The sequence below is a fragment of the Lampris incognitus genome, chromosome 3 (genome assembly GCF_029633865.1).
Source record: "Lampris incognitus isolate fLamInc1 chromosome 3, fLamInc1.hap2, whole genome shotgun sequence".
Taxonomy (NCBI): domain Eukaryota; kingdom Metazoa; phylum Chordata; class Actinopteri; order Lampriformes; family Lampridae; genus Lampris; species Lampris incognitus.
In genome coordinates this window covers 89,769,480-89,793,901 of record NC_079213.1, presented here as the reverse complement: position 1 = coordinate 89,793,901, position 24,422 = coordinate 89,769,480, and the positions used below count along the sequence as shown (strand labels likewise).

General features: G+C 42.5%; 1 protein-coding gene across 1 annotated transcript; it reads right to left on the bottom strand.

Moving 5' to 3' along the window:
* Positions 1-1,671: 1,671 nt before the first annotated feature.
* Positions 1,672-24,060, bottom strand: alpi.2 (alkaline phosphatase, intestinal, tandem duplicate 2). The gene is made up of 11 exons (XM_056276464.1): positions 23,976-24,060; positions 19,622-19,738; positions 11,371-11,486; positions 10,267-10,441; positions 9,228-9,400; positions 8,458-8,583; positions 7,657-7,726; positions 4,301-4,435; positions 3,634-3,825; positions 3,357-3,473; positions 1,672-2,745 (listed from the first exon to the last, which is right to left on the bottom strand). The coding sequence occupies exons 1-11, from the start codon at positions 24,052-24,054 to the stop codon at positions 2,474-2,476; spliced, it is 1,572 nt and encodes a 523-aa protein (XP_056132439.1). The 5' UTR covers positions 24,055-24,060; the 3' UTR covers positions 1,672-2,473.
* Between the last annotated feature and the right edge of the window lie 362 nt (positions 24,061-24,422).

The following is a 24,422-nucleotide window of genomic DNA, read 5'->3' as shown; positions in this document are numbered from 1 at the left end:
ACTTGTACTGTTACCTGTCTTGTTTTGATCACCTGTATATATATATATATATATATATATATATATATATATATATATATATATATATATATATATATATATATAAAAGATTGAGAACATTGGATCGGTTGTACTTTTTTTTTGGAATACTTGCGGCCCAGCCTCACCCAAACTCTACCTCCAGCGGCCCCCAGGTAAGTTGAGTTTGAGACCCCTGGTCTATGATGCTGACGAGGACACGTCTGACACGAATCTTGATGTCTCCTCTCTACAGGACCCCCACATTCACCCTGCCATAGCTGAGCCTGCTCTAGCACCCTTTCTGCCCACTGGGGTCCTCAATTCTCTCCCTCCAGACGAAACCTCTGCTGATCCAGGTAGTGATCAGCATGATGAAGAGACCCATGGGGCTATTCCGCATACAAGTGGGCTCTTCGGCGTTCCAGTCCCTCCTGCAGGCCTCTCACGTGGTTGAAGGACTTTGTTGCTTTGTAGCTTTCTTGTTTATTCCCATAATTCATTTCAGCGTCTGTGTTCTGCCTTTGCAGCGTGTTTCAGGTTCTGTTACTGGTCTAGCCTTCTATCCTATAATGCCTTATACTCTGTGCTCTTTGAAATGTTTGTGCCCTTAGTGATGTTTTTCTACACTGAGTTGCCTTATGTCTGTTATGGGTGGGTTTGATTGTATTGGAAAAGAGGGTGGCGCCAGGAATGTATCGTGTACTTCCGGGTTACTTGGTTGTGTACGTCTCTCTGTTACCTTGACGTTATTCAGTAAAATACACTTACTGGATCGTGTCTGGGGCTTTGTGAGTGTCCTCACTATATACTGACGTAGACCTTCTGTCGGTTCGGACCAGACGGGGTAGGCCTCGTTGCCCTCTCGCATTGATGAGTCTTGGGCGCCTAACACCCTGTGACGTTGATTACGAGAAATTAATGTTCACTTATACCTTGACAGGTGCCCTTGTTAAGAGATGATTAACGTTATTCGGTTCACCTGTGAGTCGTCATAATGTTTTGGCTTGTGGAGTTGGAAAACAACGAGACAGAAGACGTGAGAGTAGACGTAGTCGAGGTAGTTTACTAGCTCCAACTTAGCATGTCATACATTCGACAACGACACTGAACTGTGAACCGGAAGCGGAAGTGCATTATCTGACCCCTCGCCTCTTCCCTTAAAGGTACACCGTCCTCTTAGGTGAATGTCTTTCGTTATATAGATGTGGGTCACCACAGGCTCAACAATGTACGCTGATGGCTGTGCTTTTCTGTGGCTGTATTGTTGGAGTATCCCGGTTTGATTTTTTCGTAAAATTTATGTAGAATTTTACTTTACTAAATATTTTAAAAATTGGTAGGCCTAATGAAAAAGGGTCTTAAGAATGTGTGGTGAATATAAGGATTTGGATTGGTAAGTTATACATTCAAAATTCGAGTTCAGTTGTTCGTTGGTAGATTCAATAGTTTTTAAAGAGTTTCTTTTTTTTTAGATTCTTTGAAATTTTATGTGAAGAAAAAGTTTGTCTACCATAAAATCTTTTGTTTTTTGGCATGTGAATCTGATAGTAATCCTGATTTTGAAATAACTTGTCTCTCTGTCAGTTTCTCTAATAACATTAATTTCTCAACTAAAAAGGAAGAGGGAGTCTGCACACAAGAAAGAAAAGAAAACAAGTAGTGTTGCATCTGAATAAAAAAAAAACCTCATCCCGTTGCATTAGATATTGTACTCGTGTGGCACAGTCATTTCTTTTTCATCAATGTTAAACAGCAAAATGTCAAGAAATTCAATAGCTGAGTTTCACCAGTCTGTTTGCACACTCAGTTTTAATATGACAGTTAATGTTGAATGCTATTTGGACTGGGTGCAGGGGGGCCAAAAAGGCAGTAGGTTTACTTGTTTGACACCAGCAAAGGTATCATCAGCTCATTATAGATGGGGCTGGTAGAAAAAGGACACGGCACACTTGAGAGACTTTTATGAAAAAACGAGTTTACAGACTTGCATTAAGTCGCATTTTAAATTTTGAGAAATTATTTAATTTGGAATTTATTTATTCAAAATACAACCAATATATGCTTTATATAAATAAAATAGCTGCAGGTACAGAGGTGAAGATGTTCTGCAACAAGCTAGGCATGTTTACTGGCACTAACATGAATTCACTCATTCAAGACTGAGGGCTTGAATCCATATGTGGCATGTTTAACATGATCATGAAAATCAAACATTTAGATTCCATCTGCACTCTAATGGGCTTTGAGATATTAAATGTCAAAGGCTTAAAACCAATGAGCAAAACTAGCACAACCACCTTACATCTACATTGGTACCCACATACACCTAAGAAAAAAATAAAACACGGCTTTGGCGGTAGAATTACAGTGTGTAAGTGGAAATCTTTGACCAGAATGTGAGATGGAACCTCTTAATCCCAAGGTCAGCATAAACTGCAGCCATGGCAGTATCTCAAAGAGAGCGGAGGGGGGAGAGGGTGAGAAGGAGGCCCATCAGGAGGAGCAGCAGACTGGGGTAGGTGGTTCCACAGTGGCTGGCCAGCTGGCAGTCAGCATAAGGCTCCAGGCAGGCAGCGTAGGCCATGACGTGGGCGATGTAGCTCTGCTCCTGGACCCCATGGAAAAGGTAGGACATAGGACCTTTGGCAAAGATGGCCACATCCTCTGAGCCATGGGTCTCTGAGCTGAGGGGAACTGGAGTCTGCTGACGGTAGTCATTAGCCGCTGAGGAAAAGTGGGAGAAGGGAGGAAAATATAGAACAGATATTGTAACTTCATTATTAATATTGACTATAAAGATATTTGTCATGCACATCAAGAAAACCATGAGTGCATCAAAAACATGCACACCGTTATCCATAAATATATGAATATATACATATGTGCATACATCCATACACACACACTATAGTTGAATAGTAGTATAATATAGTATATATACTTTATTAATTTATTGCATGAGTTAATATTTATCACAATGAATTAATGGCCTTATTTCTAAATAACTTATTTAACAATTGCTCTAAAACCTCCAAACATTAAAGGACATAAGGACATCCCAGACATAATTATGTCTATAGCCTGTGGCTCTTATAAAGAGTGAAAACATGAGTCGTTTATTTTCCAGCCATATTTTTTGTTGTCATGCCTGTCGAAAGTAATTTGCAGTATAAACTGTTCAGTTTCTCCACAAAACCTCAAGTGATAAGTGATAAAACAAGCTACACCCTCCCCTGTATGGGTGCGACACCGCTAGGTGTCCTATTAAACCACAAGATGGCGCTACTATATTATCGCACCCTTTAGTGTGACACACATCTACTCAAAACACTCACAGGAAATGGCCGTATTCATATCTGGACGAGTTCCATTGACAATCTTGTATCCCGGTCCATTTCCATAGACAGCAGTAGTAAAGTGCTTCTTGTCCTTAGCCAGTCCACTAGAAACTCCTTTAAATCACAGGGGGGAAATGGTTTTCACAGGGCCGCTCAGACAGTACTCAACTTCTGTGAGAGTAACACCTTTTCTTTATTGTAACCACATCATGCAGTCAGCTGTAATCACATTTTTTTGGACAAATGAAGAGTTTATTATGTGTGTGCATTTTACCTAAAACTGGGTTTCCTCTTTGAGAGTAGCCTCCAAAGGCAAAGACGTGGGAGTGATCAGCAGTGACCACAGACAGGGTGTCCTCCTCTTTGGTCAGCTCAGCCGCCCGTTCGATTGCCTTGTCAAACTCCACAGCCTCATAGAGGGCCATTTTGGCCCTGTTCCCATGGTGCCCATGGTCAATTCTCCCCCTTAAAGACCAAATGAAAGCCCTTTACAAATAAGAACAAATGATATCAGCCACACCACTGGTCACTTAAGATGGATTTAGTTCATTTTTGTAACTTGTATTTCTGTTCCATTAACCCAAAAAAATCAAATTACTTGGTGTGCTGGTATCCTGCTACAAGTTTAACAACAACAACAACAAAAGATGGTGGTATCATAGCAAATGTTGATCTCACAGCAAGTTTCATTCCAAAATGAAATCTCCCAAAAATCTGATTTGAAATTCAAAATGATGAAAGGCGTTTAAAAGAAAAAGTTGATAGAACAGAATGAGGAAAACAGTGAGGGTGCAATCATTTGTGCTCTTACATACAATGAGAAATTGATGTTGAATATCTTTTTTTTTCTTCCCCTATGGATATCAAGGGTTTGACTGTGGCCCTCCAATAACTTTGCTGATTCAGAAATCTCCAAAAAAAAAACAACCCAAAACACTCATCTTCCACAAACAGGAAATATCCATTTGGATTCTTCTGAAGGATTTTGATGGCTTTTTCCATCATCTCTGTGAGGGAGGGGTCCAGTGACTTATCACGTTCCAACTCATAGCGGCAGTCTTTGGGCTCAAAGAGACCTGTATGCAGGAAAATAAAAATAAAATGCACAAGGAACTGTATAATATCTGCGATCTGTTCAACAATTTTATCCAAAGTGACTCACAGCATTATGAGTATATACTATACTTTTCACATGGATAGCTGCATTAAGCCTCCTTATCTCTCCAATGTTGATGCCTTGCTCCATCCACTGAGCTGCACAGGAAATAGATCTCCTAACCCTGGCATTCTTAATGTCCCTCACCCTCACCCCCCGTCCCTCAACTACACGGAGCTAATCGAGCAGTGCTTACTTTTTTTCTTCCAGTTTTATGGGTGGATTGTATGGGCCATTCAATTGTATGCAGAGAAAATAGAGGAATAATATACTTTTTTTTCTTTGTTACTGTGGGAGGCAATTTCATGTGTATAGTATTTCCAACCTGGTAAGAGATACTCAGGAATCAGGAAAAATTTATTGTAATTTCTTTCATGTACTTGTGTACACAAAATAAGTCAAGTTGAGTCAGTTTTATTTGTATAGCCCAATAACATAAATTACTATTTTGCCTCAAGGGGCTTTACAGCAACACAACTTCCTGTGCTTAGACCTTCGAATCGGGTAAGGAACAACTCCCTAGAAAGAAACGAAATGCCGTTTCTCCCAGCCCACAGCAGTGCGACACAAAAGACAAAAACACACGTCCCAAATTTCCCTCCCAAAAAATGACACCACCAAAAACATACAAAAAGAGAGAACAAAGCAAAAAAACAAACAAAAAACCAAAACATAACAAAACAGTCCACCCAACACAATCAAAAAAAAAAAAATATATATTACACTGTCCAGAGAACGAACGCCAGCCAGGATGACTGTCAGAACTGCCGGTCTGCATAGGCTAGTGTAATGACCTACTTTTCACTCTCACAGATGATAACACCGTTTCTGAATTAGCCGTGGAACTTCGGCATGTTTATTTTGCTCCATGCATAACGTGCACATAATCCGACTGACTCTCGTCTACCTTCCCGTTCCCGTGGCTGCTCTGTTTACTATCCCATAACTCCCTGTGTCCTTAATGGTGTATTCTCCTAATACTGAACATCACAGCTAGCAGTTAGCTTAGCCTGCCTCAAGTCCACGTCCTGTCAGACTCGCTAGGTGTTTCCTCCTTTGGCACAGCTCCGGCAGGGCCGTGGTCCCTGGGACCACCGGACATAGCAGATGAGGCTCCCCAAGCCAATCCAACACCAGCTTTCCCTGCCAGACACCTTCGACACACCTCCCTGCATGCTACATGACACTAAAACACAGTCAATGCTAGGCAAGGCCTCCGCCACACTGCCCTCGGTGTTGTCGGAACTGCCGGTCTGCATGGGTTAGGAGTTAGCTTAGCCTGCCCCGCTTCCGTGTCCTGTTAGACCGCCCTTTGTGTTACTTCTTCGGCGCAGCTCCGGTCAGGGCCGCGGTCCCTGGGCCCACAGGACGCAGCAGACCAAGCTCTCCCAACCGATCCAGCGCAAGCTCACCCAGCCACCAAACGAAGACAAAACAAACTTGTGCCTCCTACAGACTGTGCAATAGCAATCCTATAAGTTTATTGCAAGCCACACAGTGCAATATGGATCTAATAAACTTGGGTACTACATCAAGTTTGATGTATGTAGATTGTACGATAACGCCTAATGAATCGCAGGCTACGACGCGTCCATAAAAACATCATCAGCGTGCATGCCGAATCAGCGCGCGTAATCGATCTACGCCGCTGGTGGAGCAACATGACGCCAAGCGGGCGCGTCCGGGTAGCGTAGCAGTCTATTCCGTTGCCTAACAACACGGGGATCACCGGTTCAAATCCTCGTGTTACCTGGCTTAGCTTGGTCGGGCGTCCCTACAGACACAATTGGCCGTGTCTGTGGGTGGGAAGCCGGATGTGGATATGTGTCCTGGTCGCTGCACTAGTGTCTCCTCTGGTCGGTTCGGGGGAACCGGGGGAAAAGCGTGATCCTTCCACGCGCCATGTCTCCCTGGCGAAAATACTCACTGTCAGGTGAAAAGAAGCAGCTGGCGACTCCACATGTATCGGATGAGGCATGTGGTATTCTGCATCCCTCCCAGGCTCGGCAGAGGGGGTGGAGCAGCGACTGGGACGGCTCGGAGAGTGGGGTAATTGGCCGGATACAATTGGGGAGAAAAAGTGAGGAAATAAAAAAAAAAACCTTGACGATAAACAGGAATTGAGTCCTTTTAATAGTCGCCGCGGCTCGTTGTGATGCTCGTTTTGTTAGCTCGTTTTAGCTCGTTTTGTTGAATCCATCGCATTTGGGTCACACATGCTAACAGTCTGTTTGTGTTTAGCTCCAACAAAGATTCTACGTCGCGTTGATCAGTGCGTCCTTTCGTGCTGCATTTCTATTGGTTGGTTAGTAGACGTAGGTAGTAGCAGCAGTCACATTGTGAGATGGTCCTAAATTTCTGACACTGTCAAAATCTTGTCCCGGGTTATCTTCGGTCGCAAGACTGTAATAATGGCTGTCTTTGAACCTGTCTCACAGTGCGACGCGGGACCACCGTTTTGGAGCCATGACCAAAGATATCGCAATGTTTAGTCATCTTTCGTCTGAAACTGCCCAACTCGCACACGCAGACGTGGACAAAGACACTGCGTGGACGGTACTGGGTGAGGCCGCCGCAAACATGAATTAGCGCCGCCATCTTCCCATACAGTGCATATTGGCACGTTGTGGCAGGATGAGGAAAAACACAGGAGACGAAGGCGAGTTTGATGTTTATTCCTCAACTCCAAAAACCAACTGCAGCAGGAACAACCCTGCACCGGCGAGCCCGGGAACGTAAACCACGCCCCCAGCTCACAGTCCTGCTGGGTGAGAGGCATAGCCCCTAGTGTTCGCCACAACGTAACCATTTTGCACCAAATAGTATATTTAAAAACAATTCAGCAAATGAAAACAATCGGTGATGATGGATCCATATTGATATGAAATGCTTGAAGTATATATATGTATATATGACATTTGTCTGTCATTGTTCCTTTGACGATACATATTGGATACATTAGGTGAGGTTCTACTGTTCCTTCTTCATGTGGGAAACGATGTACCGATTTGTAAAATGTCAATATGACTTTAGACAAATAGCCGTAAGAGAAAATCTCAGTCATTCTCAGTACTTACTAAATAAAATAATTTGGATGAACATCTGGAATGCAGCTGTGTCAACAAAAAAAACCCAACTTACCCATCAGGAAGTCTGTGTTCGTAGGATCGACAGCATCGAACTCTGCCTTGTTCCACACATATTTGGCATTCTGTGGGTCAGATAAAGGTAAAAAAAAGTTTGTGATGCAACTAAACTTTACTTAACCAATCCGATGAATGCAACTTGTATAGAGCAGCATTTTCAAAAGCAGCAGAATGACCATGACTGACTGATGATGAGATAACATCTTGTTTTGGCAATTCTTAAGACTGCGAATTTATTTGTAACTTCTTTGCAAAGACACTCAAAACAAGTTGGCAGAGTCTTCATGCTCATATGTTTAGACCCTCACTCAGCTGGGTAAGTTGGTTCAGAACACATTCTTCGTTCAAGTTGAAGGGAAAGTAATGTACAGCACACACACACACACACACACACACACACACACACACACACACACACACACACACACACACACACACACACACACACACACACACACACACCACACACATGCCTGAGAGCTGAAATCTACAACTGTACACCAGAACACCAGTCTTGTACTGCTCCATCTACACCCGTTAAACTGTGATTTTGTGCTTCAACAATAAGGGATACAGTAAAGGGAGACATTAAAGATGCAGGCTTGTGGCTTTAAGGTCATCAGTTCACATTTGGTCAGAGGAAAGTGACCACCACTGTGGGAGAAGCAAAATACTGGTTCACCTGAGTAGCTCCCAAAGGTGAACAAACTGTATAAATAATGAGAAGGACATCGTTGAAAACGGACGACACGCTAAACCAGAACTTGATTATAAAATTAAGTATAAGATAAATTACCCTTTTGTTCTTGAGCCACTCTTTAGTGAGATCCACTCCATCGTTACGACTTCCCTTGATGTCTGGGTACTCTGGATCAGCTGTGGTTCTTGGAAACATATACTGTCGACCTCCACCAAGAATGACCTGGACCGAGAGATGGCAGCATTTCATTTTACACACTTCTGACTTCATTTGTTTTGTAGATATGTTAAATGTGCTTTTTGGGCAGCCAGTTAGTGCAGCCCTCCTGGAGCAAGTAGGATTGGTATGGCCAGGCTGATTTGACAGGTATGACCATGCAGGAGCCAACCCTCCAGAATGGGGACAAGCTCACAAAGCTGCCATCTTATATCTACAAGGTGTCGGCTAGTGTTCTCATCCAGATAAATTTATGACAAGTGAGCAGGTAAGGGGTCAAAGTTTTATGGACTGATGACTGATTATGGACACACTAAAAGTAGATTATGTAATCTTAGGGATATTCTAGGGTCTATCTAAAGACCTGACCATCACTGCAGTTTATTCAACGTGTCATAACTTTTTTTTTTCCCGGAAAATGTTTGACAGATTGTGGACTTTTGGGGTTAAATCGAAGTGTTAAGCTTTTATTTTGGATGTCAGTGTGGACACACTATGTTGCTTATATTGCTAAGCACTTAAGTCATTTATGGTCACATGTATTCCCTTTTTTTACCCAGATTAAATTACTTTAAGGGCCACCATTTCTCTCTTTTAAATAAGCTATTTCTTTAACATAAACAATGGCATGTCATAAATGTTTGTCTTACATTTATCTCTGTGTTGTGAACCAACTGGTAGGCGATGTCACGGCAGCCACCAGCAATAGCCTCAGTGGTAAGGTCGGAGTCGGCATACCACTGTCGGTCAGCGGAGTGAGCATAGGATGCTCCAGGGGAGGCGTGCTGAACACGTGTCGTGGTGACAATTCCCACCGACTTCCCTAAAACACATGCACAATGAGGAAGAAGTAGGAGGAAAAGTAGCTATGATCATATATATATATATGCACACACACACACACACACACACACACACACACACACACACACACACACACAAACACACCTTTTGGTAAGGATTTAAAACATACGAGCACTTTCAGTATTTAGCTAATACCAAAGATATTCTTTGTCTTTGGGTGTACAGTTTGTATGCCAACAGATGCATGCCCCACGTGGAAATCTTTATTCTTATTTGCCAGTATTAATAACCTGCAGTGTTGATTTGATTTCACCCAATCACTGCAGTCTAAGACGACTTACACTTTTCTCTCCACTTCAGTTCTTGCATAGTACTAAGCAGCTTAAACTTCAGTAAAGGTCAGTATTTTAAAATTTGTGATGTTTTTGTGTCCTCTTATTTTCACCGGTACAGGTAAACATCTTGAAATGTACTCAGACTTCATTTTGACTGATAACAGCTGTGGTAGACTAATTAGTTCTCTGTCATCCCTTTAAGCCACTATTATTGCAAAACACATGTAATCTTATAGGGACATATCACTTTGATAACACTTCACTACAAAACGGCCTTTTTCCAGTATTTAAGCTGCATCAAACAGACAGTACTTTAAATTAGCAATAATATTATGTAAGCACTTGTCAAAAAAATACACAATGAACTTAATGAAGTAATAAATTAATGTACTTAACGATAATGTAAGAAAAAAATAAAAACATCTGGAAAAAAAGTGTTAACTTTATACCGACAATACTTTTTGATTATTGTGCAAAGTTCAATGTAAAAAAAGAAAAAAAAACTCTCAGTATTGCGCAATGTCAGCAAGCTCCGTAGTCCCAAGCTTACCTGCCTGCTTGGCTCGGTGGAGTACAGATGTGACTTCATTCCCAAAGACGGCTGGGCAGTTGTTCCTCTTGGTGGAGGCAGTCACACCCAAAGTACCGTAGTTGGCTTTTACACCACAATGGTATGCTGTGGCAGTGCCTGCACTGTCTGGCATCTGCTGGTCAACATTGTATGTCTGCAGGAACCAAACACTAGCATTTTAATAGGCCTATTTCACACATTAAACGAATGCTTTTAAGCACAGAAGTGTACAATGAGTGCAACAGTAGAGTATATTTATGTTACAAGCAAAAAATAGCAGGGAGTGAACAGATCAGAGCCCAGTCACAGTGTCCAAACAAGAGACGTAATATTTGCATATCAGGGTTACAAACACAAGTGAAACAGGGAAAAGTAATTGATTACTGCTAATCCATCCATTATCCAACCTGCTGCCTCTAATTGAGGTTGTGGGATGCTGGAGCCTATCCCAGCAGTCATTGGGCAGCAGGCAGGGAGACACCCTGGACAGGCCACCTGTCCATCACAGGGCTGATATATTCACACCTAGGGACAATTTAGTATGGCTGATCCACCTGACCTACATGTCTTTGGACTGTGGGAGGAAACCGGAGCACCGGAGGAAACCCCTGCAGACACAGGGAGAACATGCAAACTCCACACAGAGGACAACCTGGAATGACCCCCAAAGTTGGACAACCCTGGGGTTCAAACCCAGGACCTTCTTGCTGTGAGGCAACCGTGCTAACCACTGCACCACCGTGCCACCCATTACTGCTAATATGAACTAATTTTCCCTGATCTCAGATAAATTTTAGCTGATCATAAATCCCTGATATGGTCTGACTGGTCTTGTGCGATTCAGCCACAGAAACTTTGGCAGGAGCTAGAACTACAATCCAGATATTGTCCGCCCCCAAGGTCTTTGGCTATATCCGCTTATTGTTAATAACAGTAAAAATTGAGTCAAATTGTACCACCCATTACATGTAAGGTACCACATGTCATCTTGAACTACTGAAAATTATGTCTTGAACTTGACAAAAATCCTGCTGTTAAGAGCAAAAGCAGCTTGCTTGAATGGTATGCTCGGAGTGGGAGGACCTTAGATAATGCCGTGTTTGGAAAGGTGTCCATGGCCAGACTGCCCTCCTCTCCGCTTATTCCCTTCAGCTGGCCTTTCATGATCCGAGCTGCCGTCACAGTGGGCATGCCCATACCTGGAAACCAATGGAGATGCACCTGACTGTTAGATAACACCATCTGCAGAGACGGGAGGCACAAGGTCGCCGTTGTGCCCCTTGACCTCATTGTGCCCTTTGACTTTGTCTATGTAACAGGAGGCAAGAGTTGATAAAAGACTGGTACTGAAGTCAAGGTGAGATATTTGCCACGGTCAATTTCAAAACAGCAAAACCTTTCGAAAAAGTGAGAGCTAATCTAATATCACAAAACTCAGTTGGGTACTTATATAGTATAGTACTTTTTAAAGGCTTGCACGTTAGTTATGTATTTAGATGACAAAATAAGAACAATTTTACACAAATTTAAAAGAGCGTGCTGGAGGTGAAGAGAGTGTCAGACAGAGTGATGAGTATGAAGCTGGAAATTGAAGGTTTATTGCTGAATGTTATCAGCGCATATGCCCCGCAAGTTGGGTGTGAGATGGATGAAAAAGAAGAATTCTGGAGTGAGTTGGACGACATGGTGGAGAGGGTACCCAAGGAGGAGAGAGTGGTGATTGGAGCGGACTTCAATGGACATGTTGGCGAAGGGAACAGAGGTGATGAGGAGGTGATGGGAAGGTATGGAGTCAAGAAGAGAAATGTGGAAGGACAGATGGTGGTCGATTTTGCGAAAAGGATGGAAATGGCTGTGGTGAATATATATTTCAAGAAGAGGGAGGAACACAGGGTGACGTACAAGAGTGGAGGAAAGTGCACACAGGTGGACTATATCTTATGTAGAAGGCGCCATCTAAAAGGGATTGGAGACTGCAAGGTGGTGACAGGGGAGAACGTAGCTAGGCAGCATCGGATGGTGGTCTGTAGGATGACTTTGGAGACCAAGAAGAGGAAGCGAGTGAAGACACGCCGAAGATCAAATGGTGGAAGTTGAAGAAGGAAGACTGTTGTGTGGAGTTCAGGCAGGAGTTAAGACAGGCCCTGGGTGGTAGTGAAGAGTTGCCAGATGGCTGGAAAACCACTGCAGAAATAGTGAGGGAGACAGCTAGGAAGGTACTTGGTGTGTCATCAGGACAGAGGAAGGAAGACAAGGAGACTTGGTGGTGGAATGAGGAAGTACAGCAAATTATACAGAGGAAAAGGTTGGCAAAGAAGAAGTGGGATAGTAAGAGAGATGAAGAAAGTAGACAGGAGTACAAGGAGATGCAGCGTAAAGCAAAGAGAGAGGTGGCAAAGGCAAAGGAAAAGGCGTATGGTGAGTTGTATGACAGATTAGATACTAAGGAAGGAGAAAAGGACTTGTACCGATTGGCTAGACAGAGGGACCAAGCTGCAAAGGATGTGCAGCAGGTTAGGGCGATCAAGGATAGTGATGGAAATGTGCTGACAAGCGAGGAGAGTGTGCTAAGAAGGTGGAAGGAATACTTTGAGGGGCTGATGAATGAAGAAAATGAGAGAGAGAGAAGGTTGGATGATGTAGGGATAGTGAATCAGGAAGTTCAGCGGATTAGCAAGGAGGAAGTGAGGGCAGCTATGAAGAGGATGAAGAGTGGAAAGGCAGTTGGTCCTGATGACATACCTGTGGAGGCATGGAGATGTTTAGGAGAGATGGCAGTGGAGTTTTTAACTAGATTGTTTAACACAATCCTGGAAAGTGAGAGGATGCCTGAGGAGTGGAGAAGAAGCATACTGGTACCGATTTCAAGAACAAGGGCGATGTGCAGAACTGTAACAACTACAGAGGTATAAAGTTGATCAGCCACAGCATGAAGATTTGGGAAAGAGTAATAGAAGCTAGGTTAAGAGGAGAGGTGACGATCAGCAAGCAGCAGTATGGTTTCATGCCACGAAAGAGCACTACAGATGCGATATTTGCTTTGAGAATGTTGATTGAGAAGTATAGAGAAGGCCAGAAAGAGTTGCATTGTGTCTTTGTAGATTTAGAGAAAGCTTATGACAGAGTGCCGAGAGAGGAGGTGTGGTATTGTATGAGGAAGTCAGGAGTTGCAGAGAAGTATGTAGGAGTGGTGCAGGATACATATGAGGGAAGTTTGACAATGGTGAGGTGTGCGGTTGGAATGACAGATGGGTTCAAGGTGGAGGTGGGATTACATCAAGGATCGGCTCTTAGCCCTTTCTTGTTTGCAATGGTGATGGACAGGTTGACGGACGACATTAGGCAGGAGTCTCCATGGACGATGATGTTCGCGGATGACATTGTGATCTGTAGCGAGAGTAGGGTGCAGGTTGAGGAGAGCCTGGAGAGGTGGAGGTATGCACTGGAGAGAAGAGGAATGAAAGTCAGTAGGAGCAAGACGGAATACCTATGCGTGAATGAGAGAGAGGACAGTGGAATGGTCAGGATGCAAGGAGTGGAGGTGACAAAGGCATTTGAGTTTAAATACTTGGGGTCAACTGTCCAAAGTAACGGGGAGTGCAGTAGAGAGGTGAAAAAGAGAGTGCAGGCAGGTTGGAGTGGGTGGAGAAGAGTGTCAGGAGTGATTTGCGACAGAAGGGTATCAGCAAGAGTTAAAGGGAAAGTTTACAAGATGGTTGTGAGACCAGCTATGTTATATGGTTTGGGAGACAGTGGCACTGACGAAAAGACAGGAGGCGGAGCTGGAGGTGGCAGAGTTGAAGATGCTAAGATTTTCACTGGGAGTAACGAAGAAGGACAGGATTAGGAACGATTATATCAGAGGGACCGCTCAGGTTGGACGGTTTGGAGACAAAGCAAGAGAGGCAAGATTGAGATGGCTTGGACATGTATGGAGGAGAGATGCTGAGTATATTGGGAGAGGATGCTGAATATGGAGCTGCCAGGGAAGAGGAGAAGAGGAAGGCCAAAGAGGAGGTTTATGGATGTGGTGAGGGAAGACATGCAGGTGGCTGGTGTGACAGAGGAAGACGCAGAAGACAGGAAGAAATGGAAACGGATGATCCGCTGTGGCGACCCCTAACGGGAGCAGCCGAAAGTAGTAGTTGTTTACACAAATTTAAAAAGCAGCTTAACCTCCACCATGGAGTGTTCAATAATCCAGGTAAGAAAATCAAAGAAGGTTGAATCAGTTCATCTGGATACAACGTTTATTGACAGATACAGTGTCATCACTCCAGTGACCTCGTCAGTCTAAACTGACTGCAGGTATCCTCACCCCTTGTATTGTATGCACAGTACAACAGCCAAAACCAACGACCAGTTTCACAAATAATGGTGTGAACATTAACTAGAGTTTCAATGGCCATGTGTACTATTCACAGAGGATAGACAGAAGCATGGGTGTGCTATGGGTTCCCCAGTCTCACCTATAATGGCCAACTTGTATATGGAGGAAGTGGAAAAGAGGGCTCTGCTGTCCTCTCCAGGGACACAACTTAGCCATTGGTTCAGATTTGTGGATGACACCTGGGTTAAATTTAAATCTCAGGATGTACCACATTTCTTTTTTTTTCTTTTACACTTTTTATTTTTAACAGATTTTCCAATTTAAAATACAAGCAAACAAAGTACAGAACAAGAGGTCTTGCTTGTTATCATCCAATACCAAAGAAAGTTATACAGGAACAGGTCATCACACAGGGATTCAAGCAATGTTGCCTAATGAGAAAGAAGAGAGAGAGAAAAAAACCCTAATCAACGAAAGTTTCCTTTAGGTAGCAATCCCATTTTTTTTCCAGTATTTTTCCCCTTTGTCTTTCTGTAGACGAAGGGCAAAAGTCATATTTTCCATGGAGCATATATAATTGACAATTCCAGTAAAAAGGTCCATATTTGGATGATTTCTCTGCAGCCAACATTTGGTGGCAGCTTTCTTAGATGCTACTAGGAAATTTTTCAGGACACGGAGTTCTACATAAGATTTTAGGGGGAACTCCAAGATACAGAGAAGAAAAAGACACATCAATATTAAAGCCCAGTATTCTAGATATCAAACGTCCCACTCTTTCCCAAAAAGGTTGAATATGTGGACACAACCAAAATATGTAGGCATGGTCCTCTTGCTTTGATCCACACTCTCTCCAGCAAGCGTGCTGGGTCCCAGAAAACTTGGACTTCTGCTTTGGTGATATAAAAAACTGAATCAAGGCCTTCCAACAGAAGTCCCTCCAAGTCAGTGAGTTAGTGGTGGTGCAGTGAGTTTCCCAGGCATGTAACCACACATCCTCAGGTATTTCCACCCACATATCTTTTTCCCAGTGCTGTCTTACATAGTCAATTGAATTTTTGTTCAGTGAGATAATAGCATTTTATAATTTTCCAATGACCCATTTGTTACTTTCACGCTTATAAGCATCTATAAAAATCTGGAGAAGTTTTGAAAAAAAATTAGGTTGAGGGCCTTTGATCTCCTTCAGAAAAAAGTGGCGGACCTGTAAGTACCTAGAAAAATCCTGTCTATTATTGAGTTCAAATAATTGGCATATGTTCTGAAAGCTGTCGGGTTCCCCGTTTGATATGATTCTACAGAATGTGGTTATACCATGGTGGGTCCATTGCCTGTATCCATGGTCATGTACTGCTGGTGTAAAGTTTGGGTTGTAGGCTTAGTACTTTTACTTCTCTATGAAGCTGGAATTGTTTAACCACCTCTAGCCACATCTTAATGGAAAGACCATCACCTTGATTTTGTAACTGAAATATTTCTTTCACCCTATCGAGACAACCCAGAACTGACTGTATTGGTGTATCCACTAAAGAAAATTCTATGTCTTTCCATTTAGCTTCATATGCTGAATTACACCAAAGCACTAGTGGTCTTAACTGAGCAGATAGAAAAATAATCCCTCAAGTTTGGTAGTGCCATGCCTCCCCTCTCCCTAGGCATCTGCAGGGTTGAATATTTTATTCGAGGTCTTTTTGTTCAATATGAACTTAGAAATGTGTTTGTCCCAATCTCTCAACTGTTTAACAGGGATCGCTACTGGCAGAGCTGTGAATAGATATAGTAGTTTGGGGGAGGATATTCATCTTGATTGATCTTATTCTACTGGCTATATCAAGAGGAAGCAGAGCCCACCTATCCATGTCCTTATATATTTTCTTACTGATTTGATTATAGTTTATCGCATACAGGGAGGACATATATTTTTGTAAATAAACTCCAAGGTACTGAATATGTGGTAAATACCAGTTAAAATTATACTTATTTGCCAATTCTTGGGTGGGGGCGAAACTGAACGTCAATGCCTGTGTTTTATGAATATGAAGTGTATATCCAGAATAATCCCCATACATCTTTAGGATATTCATGAGCAAAGGAATCCCTGAACCTGGATTTTGTAAAGTCACTAATACATCATCAGCATAAAGGCAGACTTCGTGCTCTATTCCCCATATAGATACACCCTCCAGACCTCTTTCCTGTCTAATGGTTTGGGCCAAAGGTTCAATGAAAAGATTAAAGAGAATTGGGCTAATGGGGCAACCCTGTCTGCAGCTATGATGTATAACTATAGAATTAGAGAGACTACCATTGATTTTTATCCTAGCAGTTGGGGATGAATATATTGCCTTAACGCATTGTATAAATTCTTTCCTGAACCCAAATCTGTCCATTACTTGGTACAGGAATTCCCAGCCGACAGAGTCAAAAGCCTTCTCAGCATAACAGTGCAATGCTGAGACGCATTGCACTATTATTTCTTTTATTAATATAATCAATAATATGGAGGGCTCACCGTATATTATTGTGGGTTTGCCGATTTTCTGTAAACCCAGTTTGATCCTCGTCTATCAAGAGTGGCATCACTTTTTCTAACCTCTTAGTCAGAATTAATGCATACAATTTATAATCTATATTCAAGACACTTATTGGCCTAAATGATTTACAGTCCAGCCTATCTTTGCTCTCTTTTAGTATAACAAAAATGAAAGCCTCCATCCAGGAAGGGGGGGGTCCCATTTGACCCCCCTCCCATCATGATTTGATTGAAACAGGTTTTAAGTAGTGGGAGCAATGATTCTTTCATCAGCTTGTTCCATTCTGGTGGATATCCATCAGTACCTGGCGATTTATGAGCGAAGTGGTCAGGCGGAGGTGTAGGGCTTGACCATGGTCTGGAGATAGTCAGGAGCTGTTCCTTTCACTGCCCTGTAGGCTAGTACCAGAGTTTTAAACTGGATGCGAGCAGCTACTGGGAGCCAGTGTAGGGACATGAGAAGGGGAGTTGTGTGGGAGAACTAAGGGCGGTAGCACACAAGACGAGCTGCAGCTTTCTTGATGTTTATTGTAAACCAACACATATTGATCAGTACTTAAAGTTTGACTCTCATCATCCACTGGAGCACAAACTAGGAGTCATCAGGACACTGTGCCACTGAGCTAACAATACCCCCACCAACACAGCAGCTGGGGAAGGGGAGAGATCCCACATTAAACAGGCCCTGGTTCAGTGTGGCTATCATAACTGGGCATCTGTCAAATCCATGAAGACGCCCAAACAGTGTACCAGCCAATCGAAGAGAGAAGGACAACAGCTGCCTGTCTAAGTGTAAACCAGTAGTAATTCCATATGTGACGGGAGTGTAGGAAAAGCTACGCGTCTCAGTTGCTTTCAAACCTCAAAACATGCTGGGCCAGAAGTTGGTCCACCCCAGGGATCGGGTCCCCCAACAAAAACAGAGCAACATAGTGTACGCGGTTAAGTGCCAGGAGGATTGCAGTGACTTATATGTCGGGGAAACTAAACAGATGCTGGCCAAGAGAACAGCACAACACAGAAGAGCTAACATGTCAGGCCAGGACTCCCCAGTCTACACCCATCTATAGGCCAGTGGCCATTCTGTCAAGGATGAGGATGTGTAAAGCCTTGATAGGGAGGAACGCTGGTTTGAACAGGGAGTCAAAGAGGCCATCTATGTTAAGAGGGAATGACCATCCCTGAACCGAGGGGGGCTAAGAGTACATCTGTCGCCATTTTACAATGCTGTGAATGCAAACGTTCCCAAATCCTCTGTGAAAAGTACACATGGCCAATGAAACTCGAGTTAATGGTCACACCCATATTTGCAAAACTGGTCATTGGTTTCGATCATGATGCATCTGCCACCATTGTACAATGCTTCAAAGAAGGTTGAATCAGTTCATCTGTTCAACCTTCTTTGATGTTTTACCTGGAATATTGAGCATGCATCAAGACAATGCTGTGATTCCATCCATCCATTCCATTCATCCATCCGTTCTCCAAACCGCTTATCCTGCTCTCAGGGTCGCGGGGATGCTGGAGCCTATCCCAGCAGTTATTGGGCGGCAGGCGGGGCAACACCCTGGACAGGCTGCCAGATCATCACAGGGCACACACACACACACAAATTCACACTTAGGGACAATTTAGTATGGCCAATTCACCTGACCTACATGTCTTTGGACTGTGGGAGGATACTGGAGCATCCAGAGGAAACCCACGCAGACACGGGGAGAACATGCAAATTCCACACAGAGGACAACCCGGGATGACCCCCAAGGTTGGACAACCCCGGGGCTCGACCCCAGGACCTTCTTGCTGTGAGGCTAGCATGCTAACCACTGCGCCACCATGCCACAGTTTGCTGTGATTGCAAACATTCCCAAATCATCCATGAATAGTACACATGACCAATGAAACTCTAGTTAATGGTCATGCCCATATTTGCATATGAAACTGGTCGTTGGTTTCAGTCGTTATGCAACTGTATTATTTATAAGGGGTGGGGATACCTGCAGTCAGTTCAGACTGGAGATATCACTTAGTTGAGTGCTGAAACGTATAAACGTATCCAGATGAGCTGATTCAACCATCATTGAACTCCACCATGGAGCTGTACATCATGTTGCTCTGCGGATGCTCTTTACCATTACGCCTCCATATCTTTATAGTAATAGTATTGCATATCATACAGCCCAATGCAGCTTTCACCCTGCTGTGATTTCATCGTCTTTTCAAATGTCCATAGTCACGATTAGAGTTGAAATTCCAGGTCAGTAAAACCTTTATCAATTGGTGCTATAAAATGATAGACAGTCCACTCAAGACAGGAGAAAGACTTGAAAGTAAATTATCTCACTTTCCCTGTTCAGGTGTTTACTGCTGCTTGGGTCTATAAAGCAGTATGCTATATATTCATCCATGTAATCTCATGATTATTCCTCTGTAGTTTCCATCTATCCACTGCTGCTCCTTTCTCAACTCACCATCCCCCAGAAAGAGAATGAGGTTCTTGGCTTTGTTGGTATTGGGCTTTACATTCAGGGCAGCATGTAGGGCCTGCCTCCCCTTGTTGTTCCAGTAGTTGGCATGGAGCTCTTCCTCTGAAAATGATAGATAAATAAATAGATAGGTAGGTAGGTAGGTAAGTAAGTAGGTAGGTATCTGTAATATTTCAATTTCTGCAAATCTCTCAAGTGACACTTAAACACACAAAGCCCATGAGCACATGCACAAAGTCATGCACATTCCCCCAGGGACATTGCAGGGGGGGGGGTGCGAGGCTTTGTGCAAACTTGACATGCGAGGCCCTGCTCATTGGCATGCATGCACATGAATCGCAATCACATACACATAGCTATTGTAGTTCTACTGCATGTATAATCTTGGTGCAATACAGTTTAACAGGTAGCATAATACAGCATCATCATGCACACAGTCTCAGCTATGACCTTTTGCTATTATAGACTTTCAAAGGAAAAAATATCAACTGTAAAACTATTGGCTTTATGACATCAAGTCAGCTCAGCTGTCACTTCATTTTGGCATGTTGAAGTATGACAGTATGTTATAATTCAATATTTCAGGTGTACAGCCTACATTTAATTCAGATTTCAGATAATTTTTCAGATCAGTCTTTACACATAGGCTACAGTAACAGTCATAGTTACATGCACCTGCTAGCTTTGGACACCTGCTCAGCCACCACATCTCTGTAAATGTTGACAAATTTATCCAGTGATCCTCGCAGTGACTTGTGAAATTCGTCCTTCTTTCAATTGTTTTTTTCCTTTTCTAAGCACCTGACTCATGTTTACGAAACCCATCACCCTCTCGTGCAGCCGACATTGTTTCTCCTTCTCCTTCTTCCTCACAGTGAGCAGCGAGATGGAGCACACGCAACGTAATGATGCAATATGGAAAATAAAAAAAACCCGAATAATTTCTTAGATTATTTTCATGTGACCTCAACTGTGCATAATGGAATTGACACACAGGAGTTTCATTTTAGAAGCATGTTGGGTCAAGCAGTCATGAAACAATTATATATTAAAAAAAACAAACAGCAGGATTGCAGGCCAAGCCTTGTGCAGTTGCACACTTCACACAGCCCATGCGATGGTTCTGCATTCCCCCCACAAAGGGGTCACAACACAGGTCTTCTGCTTTGTGGCTCCAGTGGAGCGAGTTTGGGGTTCCCAGTCTCTTATTCAAGATAAGCAGACACCATATTTACTACCGATGGCAGATGCTGTATTAGTATATACCATCATCAGTCTTACACAGTCAGCATTCTCTACTGCCATACATTGATTATGTGTGATTACACGGGTATAGTTGTGTGAGTGCGGAGCATGTGAGTTACATTTTTAGCATTTAGCTGACAGTCTTTCAACAGAGCAGCCTTGTATCACATTAGGCCAGCCCTGCCACATTAAACTAATTTTTTTTCTTTTGGTTACTCCAATTCTAGATATATAATCCTAAATCAGTTATTTCAGCACATTTCATAGTCTTGCATGGTCTTATTTTTATACTGTTCTTATAGTTTGTCCTTGCATATTATGACTTTGTCTTACTGTTAAGTCACCACGATGATTTGTAGGCACATTCTGTTTAAGCCTATTTCTCAGTCACACATTAGTCTGTCTAAACATTATTGAAAGAGATTTATCTTCAGGTTTTACATGACTGAGCATTTCTTTGTAACTAACATTATTAGACTGCAAGGTTTTTAACATCTCATTTCCTTATCTTTAGCAACAGCAAGGACAAGCCCAGCCTAAAATAATATAGTTGCTAACTGCAGTGATAGAAAATCAAATGTGAATACATGTATGGCGGCAGCTAGTAATATTGGGCCTCACTGATGATGATGATGATGATGATGATGATGATTTATTTTGAACATGTAAATAAGCAGGATATAACATACATATAAGCCATTGCCAGTAATCTGAAGTAATCAACAAATCTGCACATCAAATTCAGCAAACAAATCTCAGTATGCTTCAAAGAACCACATACAAGGATGTAGGGTAGCACTCACCAATTTCAAAAAGAACAGGGACAGTGCCTCATTTCCACCAATTTATTTTGGCCAGCAAAACATGCCACCGTTTCAGCCTACTGCTACAGGCCTTCATCGCTCTGATGAAGGCCTGATGTATTTGCTCCAACCATGTCACTAAACCAGCTGATTTCATTAACTAGTTTTCCCTACATAGTTTAAGAGTGGTGTTGATTAGAACCTGCTGGTGTAGTGCATGAGTAGAGCAAATACATGGTTTGGACTTTTACTTTCTGGACATGGTTTTTACACCTCTGGGTATGAGTCTGTGGTGGCCAGTGCTCTCCTGTTTGCTGTTGTGTGTTGGGGCAGCAGATTGAGGGTAGCAGATGTAAACAGGTTCAATAAACTGATTCGCAAGGCGGGTGAGGTTGTGGGGGTGGAACTGGATTCTCTGGCGGCGGTTTCTGAGAGGAGGATACTGTTGAAATTATGCGCCATCACGGGCAATGTCTCCCACCCACTCCATGACATGTTGGTTGGGCACAGGAGTACTTTTAGTAATAGACTAATTCTGCCGAAAAGCACCACAGAGCGCCAAAGGAGGCCATTCCTGCATGTGGCCATGAAACTTTACAACTCCTCCCTCAGAGTGTCAGACACTGGTCATTGGACTGGCCCTTCGACTTGTTTTACCCTGTCGGGTTTTGTTTGTGCTGCTTGTTGTGTGCTGCGGTATCTTTTATTTATATTTTTTTCTGTTTTTATTATTTCCATTTGTTTCTATTTCCTTGTTATCTTGTATCTTTGTATCTTGATAGTTTTTCGTTTTTTTTTCTTATTAGAGCATGAATGTCTGTAATAGAACCCAATTTCCCCTTGGTGATGAATAAAGTATTCTGATTCTGATTCTGAGCCGACGTGACATGACAGCATTTACACAAGCAAGCTGGGGAATTTATGAAATCATCAATAAGGGAATTCTGCTTATAAACTGACTTTCAGAGATGGATATCATAGTTGTGTGAGCCAAGGCTGGATTACGGACCGGGCAAGTGCCCCGGGGCCCTGGACCACAAGGGGCTCCAAAAGGTCAGGGGTATTGTGTTCACGTATAGTGGAGATCCTGAATCATACCCTACAAGGGACGTTTGTTCCAACCCTGCGTCGCGATGCAGGGCCCAAGCTAATCTCTATTGATGCAGGGCCCCAAGCTACAAAGTCTCTATTGATGCGGGGCCCCAAGCTACAGTCTCTACTGATTTCTCCATTGATGCAAGTGACCTGAAATAATCAGACTCAAGTAATTCGCATTATATGAGTGACTTAACTTTGTGTGGTATCATCATAACATCGTCATACTTTCACAGTCTGCAACATAGACAGTATAAGAAACCTGGAGTCGGAGAAGAAGCCTTTTTCGGTTGCTAGGGACTCATTTGAAGCAGAGCCATAGATATTACAAATATAAACGTACTAAAATTGTCGGAGGTGGTTTCTAAATATATTACAATGCCGGTTTGAAGAGTTTGCACCTCATGTTTACATTGCAGCATTGAGAGTGCAACAAAGTCTGACATAGCACAAACTCGATGCTTATGATCAAATTCGTTGTTTCATTGTGTATAGTTAAACAAATGTGCTAGCTAGAATGCCCATACTGAAAAATAATTAAAGATAGTTTTACTAAAATTTGCCCATATTTCACTAAATTATTTGCTCTGAAACAAACATTTACTTCCTGTTGGTAAGCCGTTGTAAGCGGAAAGAAGGCTTCGTAATATGTTTGCGATGCTGTGAGCTGCTATTCTCACCTCTGTTTGTTTTGTGATTCAAAATTATGTTGTACTTTGTAGTCGCCATCCGAATCCCATGCAGATTGGCATAGCGTCGACTACCATGTTGAGTATTTGCATGAGTTTTACATTTAACAGTGTTTAGTATTTTTTGCGTAGCCTATCTGATGGGGCGGGCTTTTTATTTTCAATCATTTGCATGAATCATTAGATTACAACTGTGATTTTATCATGTGTTTATTACCCTTGCTCCAAATATCAGTCTATGACTTTAGCCACCAAACAAAAACAACCACAAAAATATCAAATACCTACAATTTCTCATGTTTTTTCTCACTTTATCCACAAGTTTACATGGTCATTTGTGTTTAGTGAGCTTTATGATAGCATTTGCAGTTAAACGATTTTAAAAATCTATTCGTATCATTTCAAAATGGCAATCTGGAATGATTAAGCTTCATCTCTACCTAACATAATGCACTTTTTGCAGATTTTGTTTTTGTTCACCAATGGTGGTATGTGTCAGATCCTTACCTTGAATATTAGAAAAACTCCAGTCCAATGAGAGGAAAAGTAGTAATCCAATAATGACGAGGGCATGTTGGCTAGCCATGTTGTCTGTGTGAGGACAGATGGGCCACGAGTTAAGGCCCCTTTATAGCCAGAGCCAGGGAGCAAAGTGCACACAAGAAAGGCCTTTCCTTGCAAGAGAGTAGTCAAAGACAACACATACTCTTTATGAATTACACACTATGAATTACACACACACACACACACACACACACACACACACACACACACACACACACACACACACACACACACACACACACATTCAGCAGCCCAGTATTTAATCAATCAGAGATAATCCACCTTAATTGAACAAAACATGGATAAATTCTTCCTTCTATATAACTATGACTGCTTGAAGGTGTTCACGGGGCAGCATGTGACATCAATGAAGGTTGTAAGCAAAATTTT

Coding starts and splice junctions, on each gene's coding strand:
- alpi.2 (XM_056276464.1), bottom strand. CDS start 24,054: ATGGCTAGCCAACATGCCCTCGTCATTATTGGATTACTACTTTTCCTC. Junction 7,727..8,457: donor AGTGGCTCAAGAACAAAAGG/GTAATTTATCTT, acceptor TCTGACCCACAG/AATGCCAAATATGTGTGGAA. Junction 4,436..7,656: donor GAACACAGACTTCCTGATGG/GTAAGTTGGGTT, acceptor TCCTGCATACAG/GTCTCTTTGAGCCCAAAGAC.